Here is a 26,466-nt window from a genome sequence, read left to right as displayed (position 1 = left end):
GCAGTAACAGGTAGACATCATCTTTGTGCTGCTCAGCGGAGAACAGGAGGGACCGGCGTTTTGGCTTTTTTCTTCTTTTTTTTGTATATGTTCGAAGTAAACTGTGAGAGAAGAAGCACAGGTGGAGGAGAAGGAAGAGAAGAGGGGGATAAGAGGGTCTTAGCTTCACCCCCTCTAATGCCTCACTTGACACCATGCTGCTCTGTGTGGATTTGGTCCTCAGGGGAAAATTCTTAAAATGATGGAAGACAACAAACAGCTGGCACAGAGGATTGATGGGGCCATCCAGTCCGCCAGTCAGGAAGTGACCAATCTCCGCTCTGAGCTCTCTGCTACCAGCCGTAGACTGGCAGAGCTGGGTGCCAGCAGCCCCCCTGCCTTGGAGAACCACCACCAGCACAACCACCATGATGACAGCCTCCACTACCGGGGTGAGTGTCACAGCATGTGCATGTGAATGTGTGTCAACTCGATACCGTGCCGCTGTGTGTGTGAGAGTGAGAACATGAACATGTGTGACTGTTTTGAAATCAACTGTGGGAAATATCTGGGGAATGTGCATAGGGGAGACTCATATCATTCCCCTATTCCACCACTGACTTATTCTACCCAAACTCCACACTAGAAATACAGTGGAAAAGGCAGCACATTGAAAGGAAAAAGAACAAGAGACAGGCTGAGTTTTGTTATTACATGGGAGGGGTTGGGGTTAGAGAGCGTGGGCCAGAGCCGGCCCGGGTTTGGTTTCCCAGGCAGCAGTTGGGCTCCTCTGGGGCTGCACTCCCTTCAGCTCTGGCTCCTTCTCGCTTTCTCTCCGAGTCTGGCAAGGAGTGCAACTGCGCTTTAGGCCCAGGAAATGTATGCCAACATCTCAGACAGGAGCTGGTGACACCATGGCACTGTTACTTAGCTGGATGTGAAGCTATAAACCTGTAAATACTTTAAACTGAACTTTTCTGGCTTGATTGGTGCAAAATAATCTGTTCTGGTTTCATGCCATGCTTTCTGCTATAGGTAATAACTGTCAAATACCTAATGGTACTTGTTTGTAGTTTTTATCTATATGCCTATTTTATGTTTGCTTCAGTTTGTGTAATACCTGTGGTCTGTGTCTAATTAAGCCTTCTTACGACACATTCTGGTAAGCTACTTTTATAATAGCTGACATCTTGGATTCATTAATGATCAGCTTTATTTAGTTTGATTGGAACAAGAGCGAAAGGGAAAATCTTGTTTGCCTGTTGCCTTGACGTGTGAAGTGAACAGCAAAAACCCACAGTTTATAATCACATCCATTTATTGAGCAACTAATTAGTCATGACATATTGAAAGTTTGCAACAGAGTACAGGATGACTTGGCAGATTAAACTTTTCGCAGCATGCATGGACAGAAAGTTCGGCTTGCTGAAATTGTGAAAAGGCCACAGAAAAAGGGAAAAGACCTCAAGTTGTGGGGTCTTTTCCCTCGGGGTGTGTGTGTCCTGCATTTGACTTGGATACGTTTAGAAGCCCATGGGTTTTTGAGATCATACCCTACCAGGCAGTTTGCTGTCAGACTCCATTAAATGGCTCCCCGTGTTGGGCTTATGAAGTTCAGCAGCAGGTGATTCCTCTTATCTGCTGTTGCAGCTCAAGCCTGACGGCTGATCTGTGTGAAATTTGGCTTTAGAGCAATGGTGCACTCGTTTTTAACTATGCGTTCTTGTGTACAGTATATATCATGCATTCTTTCAGTGCATTGGTTCTGTACATCATCAGGAATTAACTCAGTAGTTAAGGGGGCACTCCACTAATTTTACACATGGCGACACAGCGATGTCAGCAGGGTTATCTCAGTTTGGCCTTGGAGCTTATAATTTATGAAACAGAAAGCCTCTTTTACTATCTTGGTGGTGTGGAGTTAGAAAGATGCGGGAGTTTACCACACAGGGAGGGTTTAATGAAAAGATACTATAAAGTTGCATAATTGGAAATTCAGGTTGCAGTGATTTTACAGCCTGAAGCAAACAAGGGAATAAATGTCAGGATATCTCAGCCTTAGCTGCTTCAATTATGAGCACTGAAATTGAGTGCCTTTTATTCAGACTGGGCTTAAGTTGGTGTGAACATGGCCTTTCGTCTTCAGAGATGGAATAACTTGGCTGCAGTGAGTTATCCGCTGTGTCCATCCTGCTTGCTCTGTTTCTCAGTTTCTGCAGTGTTAACAGGCAGCCTGACATTCCCACATTCCTGAATGTCAGGGCAGTGATGTCATACTTCCTGTTCCCAGGGGCCAGGCCAGCAGTCAGGTGACGGATCAAGCCAAACACAGCCACACTCTCCGTCCCCCACCTCCCTCCTTTACTTCCAACTGACAAACTACCCCTCACCTCGACTGCATAAAGAGGGATGAGCCTAAGAACCTCTTAGCTTTAAGAATGTTTTCTTAAGATTTTGAGTTTAAGATGATTCGTCTGGGAGATCTCTCCGGTTAGGCAGTTTGGTGTGTGATGAGCCAGCGTCCAATGGCTTAGGGAGATTAAATGTTCTTTAGGTGTGTATCCCTCTCCAGGCCAGGCTGTTTGTTAGTCCATTTGTTGGTTTTGCCCCGTGCAGGATCAAAGCAGCCGCGCAGACAAGGTTTTTTAATATGCATGACCTGTCTTCCTGTAAAAACATTATACTGAGCCAAAATGTCACAGAATTTTTGTTATGTTTCACCTCCAAGTCGAGCTTCAAAAACATCTCTGACAGATGTCCAGTAAGGCTGTAAACATGGCACTAGAGGCTGCTGCTGCTGTTGGCCTTGGAGTCTGTCCTTCTTACTGAGCTAATGACAAGGAACAAGAGTTTAAATCACCCAAAACGTTTATGAATTAACTTCACTCTAATTTTGCTTTTGTACATTTTGTGTAATTTTTACAAGCATATCTTTATTTATAAAAGACTGTTTTTGTATGTCTTATCTTCATTTTAGACTACAGTACAGCTCTGGCTGACCGTTACAATCAACCTGCCTCCTTTTATTCAGGTCATTGACTTTAATGTATTCATTGCCAAGGTGATGATGCACCATCATTATAGGCCCTTTCTCTCAATCCATCGCATTGATGTCAAGGCCTTGTTTAACATTCCTAAACGATGCTGATGTTTCACCACCAATCAACGACATTGCTGCCACACCTAATGTCCATCTGACTTGTGAGGAAAAAAACACATCTAGCTTGCACTCAATTTATCTCAGGGAATAGAAGGAAAATATTTTGTCCTCTAAAATCGATGTGCGCTAACCTTATGGGATATTACATTATTTACACTCTTGGTAGATCAGTGCCCTGCAGTCGGCTTGTAAGAAAGTGCTCATCACGGACTCATGGGATTCTGCCAATACTAATCCATAAACCTTTCTAAAACACAACCATAAGGCTGCTGTTAGTGACTCATACAGCTTGGGGAGTATGGATGTCTCTGGGCTGCTTTAAACAAGAGCAACAATGTGCTCGACACAAAGGGTGAAAGCAGTGATGTATGTATGACTTTTCTTATTTTTCAATTGTCCCAGAGCATCACGCTCCGTCATCGTCAACGTAAAGTAAAGGGATTAAGGTTAGACCCATAGCAATGCAAATTAGTTATTTCAGATGTCCAGGGTAATGGAAGTAAAAGTCATTTTCTGTAGACAATGCTCTGTGACTTGGAGCTGATGCACTTCCAAGGCTTGAATGGGTAAGAATCTCATCCAGCTGATGCATCAGTACAAAAAAAAAAAGAGCAATTGCGTTTGAAAATATTTTGTTCATTGACAGAAAACTAAAGGTACAAGATATAAAACTTTGGAAAAGAGTTTAAGCACAACTCTCAAGGAGAATTTTGGTGGGAAAATTCAAAGCTTAAGAGCAATGAAAATTCTGTTATGTGCAACCAAAAGCAAGTGGAAGCTGAAGATTGCCCTTTGTAGAAATGCAATGAAACATTCAACAGTTTAAATCAGTAATAACTTTTGGATTTAGGTCAGTTTTGGATGAATTTTGCAACTCTAGCTGAACATTTGGTTGCTACTGACAACATGTTCTGAATTACAGCTCAGATTCTTTACTGTAACCGACTTCTTCTACATACAGACAGTAGCAGGCTCACTGTTTGTCTAATATTAACGTGACACCTCAGAACAAACATGATCTCTGAGGAACAAATTTTAACAGCCATACTATGGTTCTGTCAAATTATCTAGGAGGCTCGACACTGTTTCTGTGGTATCAAGAGTTGGTGTAACTCATGCAATATTAAAGGCGTTTCATTGTACTCAGAACTGTGCCTTGGAGTTTTCCTTCTTGTTTGCAATACTTGTGGACCTTGACTCCAAAGAGCACCATTGTTTGGTCAGTGTTTTTGTATGAGGACATTTACATTTTTTTTCAGGAGCAACAATGTGTTCCTGTTTTTCCCCAATTCTTTCTCTGTACTGTTTGATGAGGAACACTGATATTATGCTTAGGAGTAAATGTTCTCTCTTATAGCTGCTGTTGAATCATGTCAGGATACTAGGATACCCATATTAAGTGATAGAGGAAGATAACACAGCTGAAACCTTTAAAGACATCCTCCAAACTGTACAGCTAGCTGTAAAACAGTGGTGATTAAGTATTCTCTTAAAAGACACAGTGATTATCTTTTCTCCGTAGTGGAGAAGCTGCACTGGCTCTAAGTCTCTCTGCTGCAGAGTAATTGTGAGAAGAATCCTCTCCCCATCTGGCCTGAGTTTGTCAGAGGCCCCGGGTCTCTCATTACTTCATCGTGCACATGAGCAGGGCTGAGAACAGAGCGCCAAACTATAGGGGCAAAATCCCACCCACTTCAGCTCTTTCTCTTTCTCTCTCTGTAACACTCTCCAGGGACCACCCGCCTTCCTGTTCGCTGTTCACATGCAGAGAAAGTATGCAATGCACTCTAACCTTCCCCCTGTATCCACCACCATCGGAATACCCCCCCTCCAACATACACACACACACACACACCCTCCCCAATACTCCCTGCCTGGCCTCCCTCAGCCACGCCCTGTCTGTGGTCAATGCAGCGTGAGAGGAACTGTGTCCAAACAATGGCTAGAGAGAAGCAGCCCAGTACTCCCTTCACATTTCTCCCTCTCTCTTCCTCTTCCTCACTGACTTCCTCCAGTAAAAGAACTAATCATGGCACAGCGGGGACTCCTGGGGCTCCACTGCCAGATGAAAATACCGGCGGTGGTGGGTGGGAGGATTTGCTCTTCGGTTTGGAGAAGAGGCAGACATCTCAAAGACGGAGACAGTGATGTGATAGTTAGAGCTAAAGACCTCATTTTCCTCGTAAATGATGGTAAACTAATGGCTCACAGTGCTCACTTTAAGTTAGGATTTTATGACATTTTTATCGTACTGCAGTCCTGGAACATGGCTGAAATTAAATATATATTTATACATATAATGTAGTCATTATATTGAGTGTATAATTACATTAATATGTCAAGGATAGTTGAAAAAATGGCAACATATGCCAATCAAAATAAACTGCCACAACAAAGAGAAAAAGCAAGTTGAAATTAAGCAGAGTATATGACAGCTCCATACAGTGTAAGCAACAAATTAAGTAATATGACTAAACTTCATTGCAGTGTTTATTCACCTTATAGTTAAGCTCCTTTTTCATTAAGTGTTTAATTTACTTTGTCATCAGTATTTTTTCAATTTCAGTTGAGTGTATCTGCACTTAATAAGCTCAGGGCTTAGAAGTATTTACTGGCACATTGGCAGCCTTTGCTCTCCAGTGGTTGGTAATGACCTTAAATAAATAATGACTCTGTGGTTATTAGTTTTGCTTTGTAATGGAATGCAAGTCCCAGTAATGAACTGACAGCGCCGCGCAGGCTGTCAGTAGGAGCAGAAGCCCCGTGGACTTTGACTCGCGAAAGAGTTTCCACTCCTCAATTTGGCTGCCTTAGGGTGCAGGGAGGACAGCTGGGTGGCACATATCCACTTTCATGCCCATACAGGGGCAGAGGAAGCTGTCCTGTATTGTTTCAAAAGCTCTGAAATCTTTCCAAGTTGGTGGTTCACCAGAAGGGCATTGTGGCGTGCTACAGATTTCATGTCGCAGCATTCATAAAGGGTCAGAGTTGACCGATGACAGCTCACCCTAGTGTGTGTTAGGTCCATTGGCAGAGGTGACAGAAGTGCTGCCCTGGGTACCAGCTGGTGATGGCATTCCTTAGGTTTGGGTGGCAGATGGTTGCAGTGCCCTCACCATGCAGCACCTGATGTAAACTGCCACCTTGGATAGAATGAGCCTGCGAAAAAGCAGCCAGACAAGCAGTGGAGCAGAACCAGGAAAGTAAGAAGGATGCCAACTCCAAGACAGGGTACATCTCCAACAGACATTCCTTTGCACTAAAATTTTCCAGGCGAGCTTTATCTGAATGAAACTTCACAGAGCAAGTCACTGAAAGCCAATTCAAGGAGAACTGAGGAGTCCTTTAACCGTGACACTAAGCACTGAATTGCTTTCCGGGTTGACACCCTGCCTCTGAGATGATATTATTCCTATCAGCGCGACTGATATGTCTCCGCATGCTAATTTGATTCATGAAAGCCAAAGTGCTCATTTAACTATTTCCTTCCCAGTGGCTCATGACAGTCTTCATTTCCCACATGATTTTTGATGAAGACTATATTTAATATGAATTCCCTGTGAGCAGGTCATTACTCAGGTTAAGAGCACACTATAAGACTGGCTGTAAATGACTGGGGAGTAAAGAGAGGAACTGACAAATGAGTATATTCCTCACCGTTATTGTATCATTATCCTCTTATGATACTTTTCTCCCCCATTTCCTTCACATGGCCTCTAATCATAACTTTGCATGCAGCAAAGTACTAATGGTTTTTGCATCAGAAAAGGAAATGAACTGTAGCATGTGGCAGTATAAGTCTGCACATCTTCAGTGGGTATCATGTATTTATCACCACCATATGTCAGGGTAGAGAATTCATGTTATGGAGTGAGTGAAGTATTGCTTCCTGGTTGTGTTTTATGGACCTACTGGATATTTCATCTACATCATGTGCATCTGGAGAGGATCACTCCATGGGGCTCAGGATAGGGAAACTTGGAACAAGCAACTGAATTAAGAGGATTCACTTGACTCTGAGTCAGGTAGCACACAGTGAGCTGGGATGGAGATATGCTGAGGTCTGGTGATAGTACAGGTGTCTGGGTGAAGCCTGACACATGCAGCAGACTCGCATGTGGTGGATATGCCTCCATTAAGGACACCCAGTGGACTCATGAGTGAAAAAGATTCACTGTACATCTGCACTGAGACTAAAAAATGAGCTCTGACAGAGTGTTTAGTATACTTCTCCCAAGTGGGGTGTTTTAAGGCCACTGCCTGGGTGTTGTGGTGCCCGCTTCACAGCAGGAGGCACAGATAACAATCTGACTTTAAGAACCCAACTCCTCCATTTCCCTCTAGCCTCCACTCTACACATAAAACCCTTTGTTTTCACCTTAAATCATCCAAATCCCTGTTGAGTCCAAACTTCAAACAACTGCAACTCTCAAAGAGAGAGGAGTCAGACAGCAAGGGAGAGGAAGCCTGGTTGCCTTCACAACAGTCTCGGCTCATCCTATTAAGATGCCTCATTGCTTTAGCAGCGGAGACTTTTTTTTATTGCTGCTGGTACATATTGTTGCCTTGGCTGCAGTTTAAATTCATTCCCAGAAGAGAATGGACTGGGCATGGAGGAAAATGAGTTTTGAGGAAGTGCAGAACACCCCCCGTGTATCCAGAGGACGTAAAGCGTGACATTCCAGCAGAGCAGAGGATAAGCAGAACACTTCTCTGAATCATCTGGTTCACGCAGGCCTCTTACAAGACTGATGGGCTGAAGACATCCTGAACATCAGAACAGTACAGCGCACTTTTAAACACTCAAGCCATAAATGGCAAATTAAGGGACGTCCTGAAGGGTAAAGAAGGATTTAAGGTCAAACTTTCATCTGAGGCCCCCTGCTGAAATTAATTCATAATCAAAAGTAAAGAGTTATTTTTACAGAACATTCGTCTACAGTGTATCAAAAGATGTAATCTCCTATGCCTGCCATGTCACATTGAGCCAGAAGAGTCAGAATTAGTGCTGAAACACTAAAACAGAGGTCAAACGGTCAAACAGTCAGGAAATCAACAGAAAAATAAAAGGCAACCATTTTTATAACTGGTTAATTGTTTAAGTCACTTTTTTAAAATCCAAAAGAATTCACAGTTTTTTGCTTCCATAAATGTGGAATTTACAGGGTTTGTCAGATTATGACCATTAAATGAAGATATTTGGGTTTTGAACTGTTAAATTTCAATGTCTGAACATGGGCTTTGGGAAACTTTTTTTCTAACATTTCATTTTATATCGTAATGAACACTACTATCACTATTATCAAATACATGGTTTGTTAAGCATAAACATTTGCTAGTTTGTGGCCTCTTAAATGTGAGAATTTTCTACTTTCTTTTCTTGTTTTGTGTCCTTGAATTGAATTGGTCACTCCAACGAGCAATACAATGATTTCATTTTGGGCTTTGGGAAATTATAGTAGTAATATTAGTAGTTATATTATATAGTTTACTTCGAAAAAAATCATCAAAATTAAATTCTTTTCTAGCTGCCATTGTCAGAGTTTGCAGTAAGCCTGCATATAGTAGTGATTGATTTTCCATGTTCTATCGCAACACTGCTTCTCCCAGACCGTAACAGATGGTTCACACTTCAAAACGCACCTCTCTGTTTACTTTCTAGTGGCATTCCACCAAGCGCTCAGGTTGTTTCCAATTACTCTAAAATGAATCAATTCAATGATTGAATTCATCATCATGCAAAACATGGATTTCACAAATCAGATTACATCCTGACAAAGCATGCCATTTAAGTCTGAAAGGATCTGACTGAACTGTATCTGGTTACGTCTGTCTGGAGTGAAGCTACTTGTTGTGAAGCAATTTTCAAGCAAAGGCAATAATGTCAACAGAATCCCCCTTTTTTTTTAAAATCCCGACTCTTCTTCATTGTTTTAATTTCATTTCTTTTTGGCACAAATAAATGTGATTTATTTGCTCTTGTTCCTTTTTAGGTAGAAACCCTTAACAAGTTAAAACGAAACAGCACAACAATACATTTTAACGGTTCTGTTGACGCATCATCATCAGCTTCCCAGGCCCGCCAAATTGTTGACATCAAACATGTAAGTGGGCTCCCTCCATCCCTGAATTATTTTTGGTGTGCAGCCTGAAGGCATTAGTGTTGAAAGCATGCCTCTCTGTTTTCTCCTGCTGAGGAGGTTCTACACAAATATTTATCAGGTCACCAATTACTGTACCCTGTGTGCTCAGGCATATACACACACAAACACACTGTGCCTCTGTTGAGAAGGCTGTGTATATGCATTCCTGTAAATGTGTTTATTGTTTGCACTAAATGTCTGGCTAAATTTTTACCTCAAACCAGATGTCCTCCACCAATAACTGGAACCCAGGAGACAAGGCCATGTTTCCCAAAGCTTATGTGTAGCGTTTGAAGCATGTCTGCGCAACTGCTGTTTTAAAAAGAGCCAATTCAAAGAGGTATCTTTATCTCCAAGCCTCTAGTAGTTATTCACAGCTAGTGCGTCGTCAGATCAATGGCCAAGGAGATTGCTTTCTTTTTCTAAAAAGCATTTATTTTAAACCTCAATTTTCCACATAAAAGGATCTGATTACCTACCACGTGCTAATCACTGAAATGCAGAGATTAATTACACTCTTTGTTCCTTTTTTTTAAAAGGATGCATCTGTAGCTTCAATAAAAATAAACACAGAACATAAACCTGATCATCTTGTTCAGGCACAGAAAGTTTGATCCCAAATTGGTTATATATCTATGCATAGGCTACTCAGTGAAACTGCCATGGGCCACTTGATCCAGAATTATGCAAATTGTATTGAAAATAGAAATTATACAATCAGCACTTTCTACCCTATTTAGCAATTCTTTCGAGCTTTACAGTATCTTGTTCCCATTATGACAAAGAGGGTAAACCAAGAATATAGAAAGCTGAGTTAATATTCCCAGCAGGCAGCTGCTGAGTTTGACTCATCAGTTGTGTCAACATTATTTCAGTTTTCATGAATGAGAAATAATCTGTATTCATTCATTCATTTCACAGATTCAATGGGGATGCCACTTTCTCATCTGATGAATCATTTTCAAAGTTGATGTTTTGATAAAAAAGTGAGGTTCTATTTTGTGTATTAGTTAAAAATGCATGGTATGATCTTTGTGGGTGCATCTGCAGTCAACACAGACTTCACAAATAGCCTTCTGTCTGACATCATTCTACTATATGTCAATATATATATATACGATACTATATTGTACTATATGTTTTGGCCATGACAGTTTAGACAATGCCGGTTGGGCTTGTATATAAGTAACTATCCCTTCACCTTGCTATCACTGCTTTATCTCAGGCTGAGTTGCTATTTTTTGCCACTCACGACATCATATTTCCACATGATGTGTGATATCTAATATCTACAGTCTGCAATGAAAACTTCAATCTGTGTCCTGGCTAAAACAGATTTTTCATGCAATGTTTGAACCTTCAAAGGATGTTTTACCACTGCATGATGCAGCACAGGCTGAGATACCCTGACTTATAGTTGCTAGTACATATCAAGTTCTAAAAATACTGGATCCTATGTTACCCAGAATGCAACTTGATTTCATCTTTTTATTAGAGCCTCCCTTCCTGTCTGTACCTACAAAAAGTATGTTTTACCAGTGGACAAAGTGAGCAACAGCCCTGGTGCCTCACACTCTCAGGGGACCAAAATACCCCAGGTTTGCTAAGTTTTTGGAAATAAGATTAACTGAACTGCTAATGTAATTACATTGTTTGGTGTCACTGAAGCACAATGAGTACAAGGTCCTTAAGGTAGTGACTGCTTTCATACCCTATCTCAAAGCCCTGTCTTGATGTGTCAAATCTAGTTTATTATTTCACTAGATGCTGTGCTTACATTGTGCATATTTCCGAATAGTTGTGTATAATTAAATTAACACTAACTCATTCACAGTAAACCAGAGACATGATAGAATTATTTAACTTAGGCCGAAATTATGATGCTCCAAAGATACACGTAAACATCTGTGTGGGTCTGGGTAGAGAAGGATGTTACTTATAACTCACAGAGCCCACACGCACACTTGTCAGATCTCAACAACACATCTTGCAGAGGTCAAGCAAGATGTCTGGTTGATCCAAGTCTTGCTAGGAAAAAACACATTGCCACTATGCTCAATTGTTGCAGAATGACCTCATCCATGTTCGCCTAAGTGCAGCATTTTGATGTACTGGTTGTTTTTTGTTGTTGCAGATGAAATTCACTCAGTATAGCAGAACACTCCTGCTATAAATTAAACCTCAATGAAGAATATAAAATCCAGTTTCTGTTTTTTAACATTTGTTCATTTTAGAGTTTGAAGTTTTTGTATTACATTATGTAGAGAGGCGTTTCTAATTAGCTTATCCTTATCGATATAAATGGGACGGACAAAATATTAGAAACACCAATCAGAATGGGTCCACTGTTCGCTCTTCCCTTTTGCCAGGGCCATTCCTCCAGTTTGTATTGTAGTCTCCAAGCCCAAGCCATGATAACCATAGCGATGCCACCAGGATTCACAATTAAGAGCCAAAGAGGACATTGTGCAACAGTTTTCACAGGTTGAGTTGTACTCTTTGTGACTTGTAAAATTTGTGGATTACTATTTATTAACTGCTATCGTCCTTCTATTATTCCCTCCTCTGTTGTCTGGTATTATTACTGTGGCCACTCTGCTGGCATTGACCCTGTTATAGTCCTCATAGTCGGCATGACAGCTCCGACGACTGGATGTAAGCGATGGAATCTTCCGTTCTGGCTGCTAAACAATGAGTCCCATTCAACATGGCCGCCATTACTTGAAGTGATGTCGGTTTTTTGGAAGGGGGGGGGGTTTCAGATTCAGGGGTTTCCCACAGACTCCCCTTAATTAACCACGGCAAGCAACTCAGCTACTCTCTCTGTCCAGGAATGTGCTCCCAAACCCCCAAGTATGCATCTGTTCCATCCCTGCTGCAAAACCGTCTTATTTCCAAATCATGTGCACCAGAGATACTAATGACAACATTTTATTTGGCACTATTACACAGTTGAAGCCTCAACCATACTTGTGTGTTTTACTGAGCCGAGTTTACCTGAGGGTCGAGTAGCACGATGATGCATTTTCTCGTGCCTATTGCGTGTCAGCTGAGAGAGGCTCTATTACTTTCCCTTTATGAGGTTAATGTCTGCCACAGGGCTGCAGAACGTTTGCTGCTTTGTCAAAGTTCTGGGCTGAAGGAGAGGAGCTGGGTATGCAAAAACTAGAAAAGAAGAAGTGAGGAGAGGTAAGGGGATGGAAAAGAGTGGAGAGGACAGGAGAGAAGAGGAGAGGACATGAGAGGAGAGGAGGAGTTTCAGACCTAGCTCCATTAATAGACCCTGTGTGCTGCTGAATTGATTTTGAGGTCATTCCATAAAGCGTACTGCCTCAGCACTGTACTAACAGTGGCATCATTATGGTGTTATTAGTGCTGTGGGGGAGGGCTGGCAGAAAGGGGGAGACTGGCAGGGCTGTGGGAGTCATTTACAGGTGTGTTAAACATGACTGCTGTTCTAGAAAGAGAGAAAGTAGCCGAGGTGGTGGTCAGACCTCTGTCATGCCGCTATTAGCTGATTAGCGAGGGTGCTTGAACAGCATGAGTCTCAGATGATCATTTTCTGCACGCTCTTTTCTGTCAGATTAGCTCCAATCAGAGAAACATACATGTAGAACTATATAGCGACCCGAGTGGGTAATTATACTGAGAAACTAATGTTTCAGCAGCAGTGGTTGAAGAAGTAACTAAGCCTTATTATGAAAAGATTAATTCTAAATCAGTCGTTAGTCTGGTGATTTTTTTCCCAATTAATCAAGTAGTTATTTGGTCGCTAAAGCGACAGAAATTAGCTGAAAATGTCAGTGTATAAAAACAGATAAGCACCAAATCCTCAAACTGACCATTTGAACACTAATGGGCATTTTAATCTGATATGTGATCATATGTTTTGTATGTAAAATCACAGTGCAGTGAATGCACCTAGTTACTTTGCACCACTAGGTGATAAAGATAGTTGTCAAAAGCACACCTTCACAGTGTCAATCTGTGGATGTGAAGGAGAAGCAAGCAGATGAGAGGTGTCTGTCACTGGCTCACACCTCATGTCTACAGCAAGAACAATATGATGTTATTAGTTGAGCAAGATAACTGAAACTATTTAGAATTTAATTGAATAAAAATAAGTTAAACTAACACAAAAATGTAAATCTAGACATCCCTATCAGCTGGGTCAATGGGGATCTCAGGGGCTTTCTGTTTTGCTGAAAAGAGTAATTGGCTTCTCCATCTGGACTCAGTTAGAGGTCGTGGTATTCGCTCTTGACCTCAAGTGACCATTAATTCCTGTTAATCGATGCAACTTTTCCTTATTAGTTGTGTTTTGACCTTTCAGCAAGTTAACACAGGCCCAATAGGGATTCAAATAGATTCTACTCACACTGTGCTGCCTTTATGAATAAATGAGTACCTGGAGCAGGAGAGCTGTACAGTAATTATTAAGGCTGGTTTCACTTTAACAGACCTACAGCAGTATGTAATGCTGATTAAGAGTCTTCTTCTGAAACGGAAATGATCATAAGGTGCTCTTTATTTGTTGCACACTACTTTTCCCTTAAGCTGTCGCACTGTAATAATCTCTCTTTCTTTGCTTTTCCCAGCACCGCTGCAGTCATGGGGGAAATTCCAACCATGTCAGTGCTGAGTCAAAATGTACTCTGAAAATTACAGCTCATTTCTGAGAGGTTTATGGTTACATCGTTTGTAGCATGTTTTGCAAGAGGGAATGTGGGAATTTGGATTGTTCCAGATATTTCATCCATCTCACAGGGATAAACTGTTTAGACAGCTTAAGCAAGACCATACACACAGTCCGCCTGCGACAGGAGTTCAGCCCTTTGTACTCCAACATCCTAGTGTTTTGTTTTATTGTTCTGTGTGCCAACCGAAAGGGGAAATGTTGAGAAACAAGCCTTTTGTCAATGTCTAGGCATTTATGGACATTTCGATGTCTCTGCATTGTTTTGATTTAGTGCTGTAGGGTATTTCCATATTTGTAATTGTCCTGAATTTCTCTAGTGTTTGTGCTGACTATGACTTAAACTGTAACATATGTCCACACTGATTTATTGTCATTCACATACACAGATGCTATTCTCTGTAGGTCTGCTGATGGGAGAATATTTTTATTCTACTGAGAGAGGAAAAGAAAGACAAATGGTTAAAGGAAGGCATATAGAGCACAACTAATAAAGCTATGAAGACAATATGAAACAGACAAGATGATATGAAAGGGATGAAAGGGTAAAATTCGGAGACTTTCTACAGCCCAATGAGCTGTGAGGTAAAGAGCAGCAGAGCACTGTGACAGACAGGTAATGAGTGTGTGGTAATATACCTCCAGACCTTAATTGGTTAGAATGAGCAGGCTGGAGAGGCTCTTCCATCAGACTGTGGATGAGCAGACTGTCAGGTGACAAGCCATGGAAAGAAAACTAATTGCTTCTCCCCACCAGATCCGGCTCCTGTCTTTCCTCATGTTGCTGAAACAAACCTAAAGCCTGTCTGCTTGTTTAGAAAATGTGCTTACATTCAGAAACCAGGCCTAACTGAGCTCTATGTTGGTTCGAATGTCACTTATTTGTTTGAGTGACCATCAGGTCCTTGGTCACCTCTCTTACTAAGGCCCCCCTCCCTGATTGCGGAGTTGGCTGGGCGGCCAGCTCTAGGAAGAGCCCTGGTTGTTCCACACTTGTTCCATTTAAGAATTATGGAGGCCACTGTGCGCTTGGGTACTCAAATTTTATTTATTTGTTTATTTTTGTTCAAACACATTAAATGAGCACAAGACATTTGCTAGCCAAAACATCCCATAAGACAACACTTTCTGTAGGAGACGCTCTCTCCATTCAGAAAGAATAGTTATTTTCAGCAATCGATTTATCTGTCACCAGTACCCAGCTGTAGCGGACAGTGGAAGCTGAGAGCTGAAGAAGTTTAGTTTTAGTTTTTTTTTTTTTGAAACCTGAAAGGGTGTGAAGCGTCAGTTGAAGTGTGAGCACTGAAAGGAGTATATTTGTGAGTTTAGAAAAGAACTGACTGCAGCTGAAATGTCAGTCAATGTGTAAATAGTGAAAACAGTTGAATGGTCTGTTTATATAAAAAAAAAGGTTTGAGGAGGTTGGAGCATGTCCAGAAAAAAAAGTTAATAATAATAATTATTATTAATAAAAGACATAAATAGGAGAACAAAAGCGCAGTAATAATATTTATTATAACTCTACAGCATGTCTGCTTTGTAAACATACAGGCAAACACTATCTTTGTCAGTATTTGCAGTATTTCAGCTGTTGATCTATCTGATTTCTGTTCTTGTTCAGTGCTGGTTAAGTGCTCTCAGGGGAGGCAGCTTATTGACATCATTTGATTTCTCCAGCAGGGATGTGAGGTACTGCTATAGATGTTAAAATGCAGACTGCGACTAGAAGTGTCTCATTTTCAGGTTCCAATATGCTCTTGGTATTATAGGAAGTGGAGACATTGTTGCCACCATAGTGCATGTGCCAAGTAGGGTGGATGCAATCCTTTAATACTGCTGATATCGAAGGATTACCCCAAGATTGTCCCAGGCCTTACATATGTCTCTGTGTCACTATCAGGTATTAGCTTTCTAATACAGTCTACTTCAGCTGTCTGATTAAACAGCTGGAGGGTGAAGGTCCTGATTTAGGAATGACTGTAATCCAGTAGTGTATCAGTGGCATGTACAGGACTGTCCCATCTTGGGGGGGAGGGTTGCTTAGACCAGCAGGGGATGAGCAAGACCATCTCAGGATAGTACAGGGTAAGCTTTACCATAGTTGATTAGGATGGTAGGTGGGGGATAGAAATAATGGGAGGATGTGCTGGATTGATCCCCATGGTAATCTGCATCCCATCCCTCATCTGGGATCCTCAGAGCAGTAAGCTGATGCCACACCAGCAGCGAGAGGGTTCAGAGTGAAAGAGAGAACGTAGAGGAACAAGGACAGATATGGATTTTTCCTTCATGTTGAGGGCTGAGAAGATGCTGCGACCCAGCTGTATCCCATGGGAACTGCATGAAGCTGAGATGAACAGAGGTACAGCAGCAATGCATTGCTTTTCATAACCAGGGTCAGAAATGTAGAGATGCTCAACATGCACCAGCTGCCGTCCACCTCTGACCTCTGTTAGTGTCATGCAGCTGCAGTGCACTAACTTTTGATTTATGAGGCTATGTTTCTGCAGGCTTGTAATATGATATGCATGGATATGCACATACCGTGCTGTTATTTAACCTTGTGATCAGCAATATGTGGACATCTGATACCAGAGGCCTCTTTCCCATTCTAAGGGACAGTGTCTGTGTGTGTGTGAATATGTGTGTTTGTGCATGGGCGAATGCACATGATAGGATGATACATTTCAAATTAATTAAGTTTGTGTCACAGGAGGGCACAGTCGCATGATGAAACAGGAAATGGATGAGTGTGAATCATTATGCGGCACTGCTCACACAATGAATGAACTGTCTACTGAGCCTGTTTCCTTTTTTCTACCTCTTATTTCTGCGTATGGATAATGCAGTCCAGCAATTAGCTAAACTTACACTATTAATTATTTTTGATTCTCTCAGCTCAATTGACCTGTTACACTGAGCTTGTTAAAACAGTTTAAATTTTAGTTTTCTTATGCATTTGGTGGCTTTCCCAGTTCCTGACATTCTTAAGCACTGAATTAGCCTGTTTAGTTTAGAGTCCTGCAGATTCAACAGCAGCCAGCTGCTCTGACATTTCTAGGCCAGGATCAGGTATGGAGATGAAAGATGGTTAATTTAAGAAAGGCCAACCACCCACTGACTTCGTTATTTCAGAGCACTTAGGTGTTGGAAAGACTTGCTTGAGGAGCATAAGCAGAATCTAATCTTGTATCTTTTAGAAATGAACTGTACCAGTACATGTGGCTGTAGATTTGTATATGTGATGTCTTTTGGCCTATTATCTTGTTATTCTGTTGTAAAACAAGAACAGATGGATTATACAGCCTGAAATACATGCTTAATCTGAGAGGCTTTGTCAATTCCCCTGAAAGATGAAGTTATACTGTAGAAACCTGACATAGTATACGGAGAGGAAACTGCTCAGATGAGATGATAAGCCACCCCTGATCTTGACATCTTGTCTAATGATCACTTTAGCAACTCTATTCATAGGTGTAGATTTCAGGGGGGAAACAAGGGATATGTCCTCTTAATATTTAGAACTTGTGCATTTGCTTTTGTTTATGAAGAATATCATTTAATGGAATAAAGTATAATGTCAGTTTAAATTTGGGTAAAATGTGAACTTCATGCAGGAAGTACCAGGTACTGAGGCAGACAGAGGGAGAGAGAGAGAGAGAGACAGAAGGGGACGAACAGGTCGAGAGTTCATAAATTATAGTTAGGACCTCCATAGTCATGGAAACAGCTTGACATTTTAAAAAGTGTTTTCCAAGCCTGGGCTTGGTATAAATGGAAAAGGGCATACATGCCCAATGTGGATCAACTCAGAATAAAAAAGTAATTTTCAATTGCAGTTGCTTTTTTACAAACATAGAATGAATCCTGGTGCCTCAATTTTGTGTTTTCCCTTACATAAATAAAGACATTTCCCCCAGGGATTGATACACAACAGGCACAAATTGGTGCATGAAAATTCACCAGAATGACGGAAATGAAGTGTTGGGATGAAATCCACAGCCATATGTGTATTAAACTTTTCCACTGTCCATTATATATTGTATTTATGTGTATTCTGTTACATGTTCTGTACAGTAACATACCAGCTATCTCTTGGCCAGCCTGCAGAAGTGGAGAGAAAGCAAAATTACTATTTGAAACAGCTGATATACAGGATGTTGCAAAAAAAGGACCAAATGAAAATGTCGTCATAAAACATGCTTGTACTCTTAAATATCTTTGTTAAAGTGTTGAAGTTACAACTATAAATATGTGATCTTGGTGGTGTTCCAGTTCAGCCATGAGCTCAGCGTGTTTGTGTAGAGTTTGAAGTTGTGAGTGGTTTGTGTGAGGTTTTCTGAACAAAGTGTTTTGACTTTTAATACTTTACATCAATCGTTTGGTGGTTTCCATTCCACCCTGTACTCATCTGTCATGCTATTATTCCCAGGCACTACTTTCTCTGACGTTCCTTAACATTTTGTTTTAAGAGAGGATTAAAGTTTAAGCCAAAGGTTGCCGGCAACAACTGTTACCTAGTAACCCTGGTAGGATGGAATGGCAAGGAGCAACAATGGATGTTAGACTCTCTCTAGTCGCTTGTTTTGAAGTTGCCAGTTGCTTTCAAGAGAAAAAAAAAGTTCAGTGTTTCGTTTGGGTCTATGACACTGTCAGTGGTGGAAGAAGCACTCAGATCTTTTACTTAAGAAAAAGTGGCAATATCAGTAGCAACTCATTTAAGAACTCGTAAGAACTCATTCTGCATAATCATAACGCATTTCAGAATAATATATATCATATTATTGCATTACCATTATTGATGCATTCATGTGCACATAATTTTAATGTTGCATCTGATAAAGGTGGAGCTAATTACAGCTACCTTATATACTGCAGCTTATTGTATAATAATATATCCTAGTTTATTTGTTTATTGTAGTTTATATTAATAATCTGACTCTGCAAAGCTGAAGCTAGAGATGTGACATTAATGTAGAGGAGTAAAAAGTACAACATTTGTCACACAAATACAGTGACGTAGAAGTATAAAGAAGCATCAGAGGGAAATTCTCAAATAGAGTTCCTCTAAATTGTACTTAAAAAACGTTAGTAAATGAATTTAACCGCTGGATACTGTTTCCATTAAAGTCTGACCTGCTACAGTAAATTAGCACCTGCTGGAATTAATTCTGAATTAGTCAAACAGCTTTTATCATCCATAGTTTGGGGTTATACATGCTGAAGCTAAAACAATCATTTGACTGACAGAAAATTATTGGACAACCAGTTTTGTAAATTGATTCATCACTTTTAAGTTTTTTAATCAAACAAAATACCAGCTCCCATCTTCTTAAATGTGAACATTTGCTGCTTTTTCTGTTTTCTGATTGATTATCTTTGGGTTTTGAACTGTTGATCAGATGAATCAAGGCATTTGAATAGAGCTTGTGATGTTAACAGGACTTTTCATAGATTGAAAAATGAAGTAATGAATCAATAGTATAATCAACAGCACTTTTATTTTGGGTTCTCTCCTTGTGTCTTTGAGTGAATGTGGGCTTTGTCCAGGTTATGTTTTTAAGTTTTAAACTGGGCTCTTGTTTTCATTGTTTCTTTAGTGTAAATAAAAGCTGATTTGAACTGAATCTGAGAATACCCATGAAGTTGGTGGGTTTTTTGTGCTAACAGCCAAAACTCCACATATATCCCACATTGTAACAAAACCTGAATTTAACAGATGAGACAAAAGCAGCACTGACCCATAAAATTACATTTCATATTTTTTCCATGGGATATAAGTTACACTATTTCCTTCAGGCAGTTCAGGCATATTTTCCTGTCTGTGAAATCTAAAGTAATGTTCCACGCCACACAAGAGTAAGCCTGCTTTTCCCCAAACAAAGCTCACACAGTAACTTTCATGGTGAATTGATCTTCGGTGTTGAAATAGCAGCTTTCTTTGGCACTTCAAAGTGAAAAAATGGTTATTGTACGAGGTTGGCCAGATGCTCAGGAGTGTCTTGGGAGGTCTGCCTACAGAAATCTGGTGTAAATAGGAAACAAAATGGTGCCTCAAGAATCTGAGCTGACTGTTCGTTAATTAATCAGACAACACTAGAGGAAGAAGGAACTGCTGAAGGTCTCCAGTCAATCCGGCACCTTCCTTTGGGAGCACACAGCCTCAGGGAGACGTAGGAACAGAAAACTCTGTAGTTTCATGACTTTGCCATACTGATACTCTGCAGAGGTCTCATTGAGCAAATTCTTGTGTCATGATGATTTGTGGAAAACAAAAAAATAATGTTTAGAGTTCCAGCATTTAAAATAATAATATATAATTATATATCTTTTTTTTGTAGTATACATTAGCATTTTCCATCTGCTCTTCCAGTTTGACCGTGTTTAACAGTTCCTGACTTCATGACTCTCTGGTACAGGCTGGTACAGGCTGCCCTGCAGGGCGCCAGCAGTATGCATCCCAGAGCCTCTCTGCTCTTATTACTGCAGTTACTCTCCTGGGAAGAAGCCTCAGCAGATTGAGCGAATGTTGATCAGTGACGCAGAACCAACTTGGGGGAGGTGGCGGAGGGGCTTTAAAGACGGAGGGAGAAACAGTGACTGAGAGAGAATATCTATCACTGCAGGAGATCCAGCACAGGGACAAGGAGAGGAATCTTAATAATCATGAGGAAAAAAATCCTAAGAGAGAAAGAACTAGATGAGTTGAGGGATTTGGGGGTTTTAAAACTTGGAGAAGAGCTTGATTGATGAAGGAGGATGCAGGAAGAGAGGGCAGTGAGGGAGGGAAGAGGCTGTTGGACTCTGCACAACTACAGTCTCTTCGTATGTGGTGACATACAAAAAGGCAGGGCGAGTACACACTGACATACGGAGAAAGAGTGCCTGCATCGCTCTCAGCTGTTTCAACTCCCATAGCTAATGAGATGACATCAATCACTTAGTAGACCACTAAGCCAGTGGGCTATTGTCTGCACTTTTGATGCACAGTATCACACAAAAGGTCAGCTTCCTGGGCAGGTGGAGGAGCCTTTTGGACAGCTGCCTCCTTACTCTGTTTCCTATCAGTAATTATCATTACAGCCTGCAGCGAGTGTGCAAGGAAACAAGCATAGGGATGAAAACTAGTATACCACTGTGAATAACAATAGAGTTATAATAAAACAGCACAGTGACTCTTATTCTCCATATATTTTATTAAATGTTGAATAATGAAATTCTGTACAAGGTTTTTACCCCAGAAATGGATTTATCTGTTTTGTGAAGAGAAATCTTCAGCGCTGGCTTGCGTCAGACCTTGTCCTGACAGCTGACATGGAGGTTGTGCTGTCTTCCACTGAGGCATAGTTTCATCAGACAGGAGTACTTTCAACTTGGACATAAAAGTTTCACATCAGATTACTTCAGTTTTCTTCACATTTTCAGCTCTCACGAATGAAAACTGGCTCTGTAAATTGCTTTCCACCTCACATTCCCCTGCTGATAGTGAATGTTGGCCTCTCTCCCTAATGAGATTTCTCTTTCCACACTGTTATTGGCTAAATTATATTAGCTAGCATGAAACTTGTCTTCCCCTCCTTGTGGATGCCATTTAATCCCACTGATGATGTGATAGTTACAACACACAGTAATTACTGAGTATTTACTAAGGAATACGTTGGGAAGAAATCAGTGACTATCTATAATGAAAAGCTTATATATATTTCTTTCTTTCTTTATATATATATTAAATCAAAGACTGTAAAGTGTGTAATGATAAAATGCTTAAGAAATAGACATTTTTAGTATTGGTATATTGTCCTTTATCAGTAAATCTGCAAACTGACCTGTGTCACTGACCAATCATGTTGGGTGATACAAAATGTGAGAAAGCCTCACTGAGAAGTTGAATTGGACATGTATCCCTGCTGGTTCTGGCAAAGTTAAATCTATTTGGGTCTGAATTTCAGTTACATGACGCAGGAATACAACAAACTTTGTATCATTCAATTACAGTAAATAACAGGATGACATTTAGATTTTGATTTAAAAGCCTTGCACGCCCCCACAGGTGTTTCACTTCTTCTGGCTGATTAAACGTCTGCTCAGGTTGAAGGTGGGCAGACTGATGCTGCGTTATTATATGAAGTCACCAGTCTCTCTCTCTCTCTCTCTCTCTCTCTCTCTCTCTCTGTAACAAAGCTGACAGGAAGATGTGAATCAAACATACTCTGTGCACACCCATACTTTCCCAGGAAAAAGGTCTAATCAATCAAAATTCACTACCTTCATGAGGATTATAATGTTCTGTTTTTTTTTGAAATAGTTGTAGAGAACAGTTTTGTTCATCTAACAGTATGATCATATTAGAGCCTACAGTTTGTGGTTTTGTTGAACTGTAATACGTTACACTGACGGGTGTCCCTATATTTTGTCCACCCAATTTATATCAATGAGGCAAGTGTAAATATCAGAGACACCTCTCTGGTCACAGGTATTTAGTGCAAATAGTTTCTCACTGGCATAATAGTGAGTATACAAACACTCAGGCAACACTTTGTGAGAACCCAAATCAGCTGAAAGACAGGCTGACAAAAAAAAACATGACAGTATCCAATCAAGTGCGGGTAAACACTGAATTATTTCTTTCTCATTCAACAGTTTGTAGAGCCTCTCTGCTGCATTGATCTTAGTGCTGCCGTAATACTAACAATACATAATACTGCAATAATACTGACAAAAGGCATAGACCTTGATTAAAAGTTATGTAGGACCTACTTTTTTAGTCTGTTGAAAAATTCTTCACATGAAAATAAACCAAAAAAATCCAACTCACTGTCCATCACCGGAACTCACTTTAATAATTAACAAGCATGTTAATTAAATGAGAAAAACCCACACAGTCTGTATTTGCCTGATGAAGGTTTAAGAACCAAAATGCTGTGTTAATAAAGTGAGTTCAGTAAATGGACAGTGTGTGGGATTCTCTGGTTTTCTTTCCAGTCAGTAAAGTCTTATGTGGTTGCTTCAGCCTCAGCCATAAAAGAGTGTTTGAGAGTAGCTGTTGTGCAATTACCAAGCATTACCATTCCACAATTTGTTCCACAAATTAGTGGCAGACACCGTTATGAACACGCTCTTTCAGTCTGTTTTTCAGAAGTTAGGATAACAGCATAAATGCAGGACAACTGCCACATTAAATGTATCTAAAACTAAGAGACTTTAGATGAGAACATGGTGACATTATTTCTTCCAACAACAACGTTCTATGACCCTTAATAGAAATCATCCTAATAAATAATCAAATCTTAATAGCTGCAGGTATGGAAAACTTCAGTAACTGGTAAGTGTGTGAAGGGAAGCTGAGGAGAGAGATTCCAGTTTATGGTGTATACTGTATAAGACATGTGGATGTTAGGTTTGTAAAACTTAGCTGTGATGCTAATTAGCGCGTCCGCTGCCATTCCCCTCAGTACAGTTTCATGTAAGCTGGAGCACCAAGGATTTTTAGATTTTCAGTGGATGCTGAACTCGTCTCTTTGCCGCGCTCTGATGTGAAAGGAGAGGAGTAAGTGGTCAACTCCCTTCTTGAGATTGGGCCCACGCTGAGACATTAGTCATTTTGAACGGTGCATACTGCTGAACGAAGAGCTGATTCAGGTTCTTATAGAACTGTAAAGTATTGCAAGAAGAAGTCAATGACCTCAAAGACTTTAGCACCCATTGTAACACTAGCTGTGAGTAGAAGTCATGGCATGGGTGGCTTACTGGGCCATTTTTCATTTCCTGAATTTTTCACCATTACTGTAAAACTCACCACCACAATGGGTAATTCATCACCTCACCAGAGGGATGTAATTCTGTGTGATTTATTTCTTCCTCCAAGGATAACAGGATGACTTTGATATTTGTATTTCTCACACGCATACATCCCCTCTCTATCAAAGCTTATTATGTAATTTAGGTGCAGTAAAATGAGTAATGACTGGTGGGATTGGCCTGTGTGTGAAGGATTCCTCCATTAATCCCTGTGTCTCTTAAACCCCCTCATTCTCTGAGCAGGTCCCACTCACTGAAGTGTTAAGTTGACTGATAAAAGAGTGTTTTGAACAAGTTCCCCATTCCAAAGCCATCAGGACTCACTAATATAGTTTATGATTAGAAGTAATATATTTTAACCTGGCATTGATCTTGGATATACTGTATATGTTGACACTGGTGTCAGGTAATCTTTCCTCTTCTTGGTCCAAAATGTGGCACTCTGTTATGTGAAGCAAGGGTTTTAACCATTTAGCATGACCCAACTCACAGTCTTTACAATCACATCATGTACAATGAACATTTTTAACCTGATATCCTCATCCTCTACTTTCAGTGATGCTTGAGAGGTTTTACTATGGACTAGGACTTTAGACAGTAGAATTACATATTCAGAGTTGCACAAAATTAACTTTTCCCATATTCTTGTCTTCTAAAAAATTGTAGCTTCTGCCTCACGCCAAAGCCAGAATCCCATTGAAGATATGTTGTGGAGGTCAGCATATATGGGGCCAGTGTTAGATTTAGCTGAACTTTTAGCTGTGCAGCCTGGTGAAAAATCAGCACAAGTGCAGACTGCTACAGTTCACTTAGTTGCCAAAGAGAGTGCAGCCTCCATAGAAGATAATTTCTTTGCTCTATGCAATGTCAAATTTGCACTTTCAGTATGAAATTCCTGATAAACTAAATTGCAGCTTTTGCATTCTGGTGGAAGACTTGGATTCCCCAGTGTAAGCTCCAGTAAATCACACATAGAAACATGAATTTATTCTCGTGGCAGTCCAGGCACTTTACATTATGATAACATGTTGTTGACCTCAGGGTTTTTGCAAGATGTCGTCAGTGCCACTTGAGAGCGCACCTGCATTTGGGATGAGTGGATCGGATAAGATCGCTTTGTCTTTTGTGCAGCTTTGACTTATGTGCTTATTGTTTTTGTAGTTTCCTTGCTTTAGCTCTATTTACAGTGCAATAAAGACCAAGACAAGACAAGTCAGGGAAAATTAACTATACTGTGTCTAAATTAGACATTCATGTCATGCCCTTACTCATAACAAACTGATGACTTTTAATGCTAATAATAGTAATAATAATTATAATAATAATAATAACATTGATAATGATAATCATTTAATTGATTTAATTTTAGCTGTTTTACTTGGCAAATTCCTTATTTCGCACGAAGATTGTGTTTCACAAAGACTGGATATCTGCTGGTAAATGTGTTCATTATAAATGCATTTTTCACATCTCATAGACTTCCAGAGTCATTGTGTGGCTGCCAGTTTGAGGATCATTACAGCAGGAGAACAAATTTTGACTAATAGCGCTAGACTTTGTTGTTGGTTCCAAGATAGCAGAAAGCACTTGTGGCTTTTTTTTCATATTATGCTTGATGCCAGGAGCACAGCATGGCTTTTTGTTCTCTCTGCTTTTCTCCTGCGATTAGCAACTTTAATAGATGGTAGTGGCAACTCTAGCAGGCAAGCGCTATTTATAACAAGAGCACGACATGTCATACCTCAATAGCATCTTTTAAAATCAATAAAACATGCCACCATCTGATTTGACTATTATTTTTGTTCCAGCAGAGATATAGTGTTTGTGTTAAGCTTTGCTGTCTTGAGTTGTTGTACATTTCAGATTATATTCAATTCTGTGTGAAGACAGTATGTTGGCGGGTAGAGCTGACAGTGCGGGTTCGTGCGTGGGTGATTCCCATCCTCCCATCAATAGCTGGCTTGTCTGAGCCAAGTGAGCAAGGTAGTCTCAGTTCTATTATTCACACCTTTACCCAGCTTCACTCTTGGTCAGCACTTCAAACTATGTCTCAGACGCTACTATGGTTATTATACTATAGCAGCCCCAACAGAAAATCTCTGTGCTCTGTGTGTAACGCCCACCACCGACTCCAAGGACTGCGTTATTGTGTTGTATTATTCAGCTTGATGGATGGTGATGGTTTTCCCCTGGAGAAAGAGCTCTGCTCTCCCATTGGAGCCCTTCAGTCTTTCATTATGGTGATGTTTTTGAAGCTGTTATTCCCCCTTTCTTCTTTAACTCATAAACAAACTATTAATTCACCTTTTGGTTGTGAAGACTGGTATGGAAAAACATGGCCCAGCATTTGCAACCAAGAAGCTAGATGATGCCCAGTCCGTCAGTCCGTCAGTCCCAGTCCTGCTGTCCAGAGAGAAGAAGATCCCTCTTGGACCGTGTAGAGGCAGCTGGGATGGGTGTGGCAGGACTGGTATGTGTGAAAAGAGCTCTAATCAATTCCCAGGCCTACAAGGGGATAGAGGTCAGCAAAACAGCTCACATTTTCCAAATGTCCCCACTCACTCGGACATCATTAAAGAGCTGAGCTAGGCCTGCTGCTGCCACCCTCATTGCAGCTTTTACCAAAGACAGGAAAGGTCTTGGCACAAGGAGAACTGGAGGAATTTTTTTAGTTGTGTCAGTGCTGGATT

At 40.6% G+C, this 26,466-nt stretch overlaps 1 protein-coding gene across 4 annotated transcripts in view; it reads left to right on the top strand.

Moving 5' to 3' along the window:
- Positions 1-26,466, top strand: part of kaznb (kazrin, periplakin interacting protein b) — a 108,919-nt gene that overhangs the window by 48,739 nt on the left and 33,714 nt on the right. For all 4 annotated transcript variants that reach the window (XR_011693218.1, XM_071494456.1, XM_071494457.1 and 1 more), the window contains exon 4: positions 224-431. Coding sequence is in view for 3 of the 4 variants with exons in the window: in XM_071494456.1 (XP_071350557.1) it covers positions 224-431 (208 nt within the window). In the remaining variant the exon portion in view is untranslated. The remainder of the gene's footprint in view (positions 1-223; positions 432-26,466) is intronic.

This window comes from Trachinotus anak, unplaced genomic scaffold (assembly GCF_046630095.1).
Source record: "Trachinotus anak isolate AG129_WGS33_773 ecotype Australia unplaced genomic scaffold, CSIRO_AGI_Tana_v1 ptg000013l, whole genome shotgun sequence".
Taxonomy (NCBI): Eukaryota; Metazoa; Chordata; class Actinopteri; order Carangiformes; family Carangidae; genus Trachinotus; species Trachinotus anak.
Note: the sequence above shows the minus strand (reverse complement) of the source record. Positions and strands in the feature narration are given on the sequence as shown.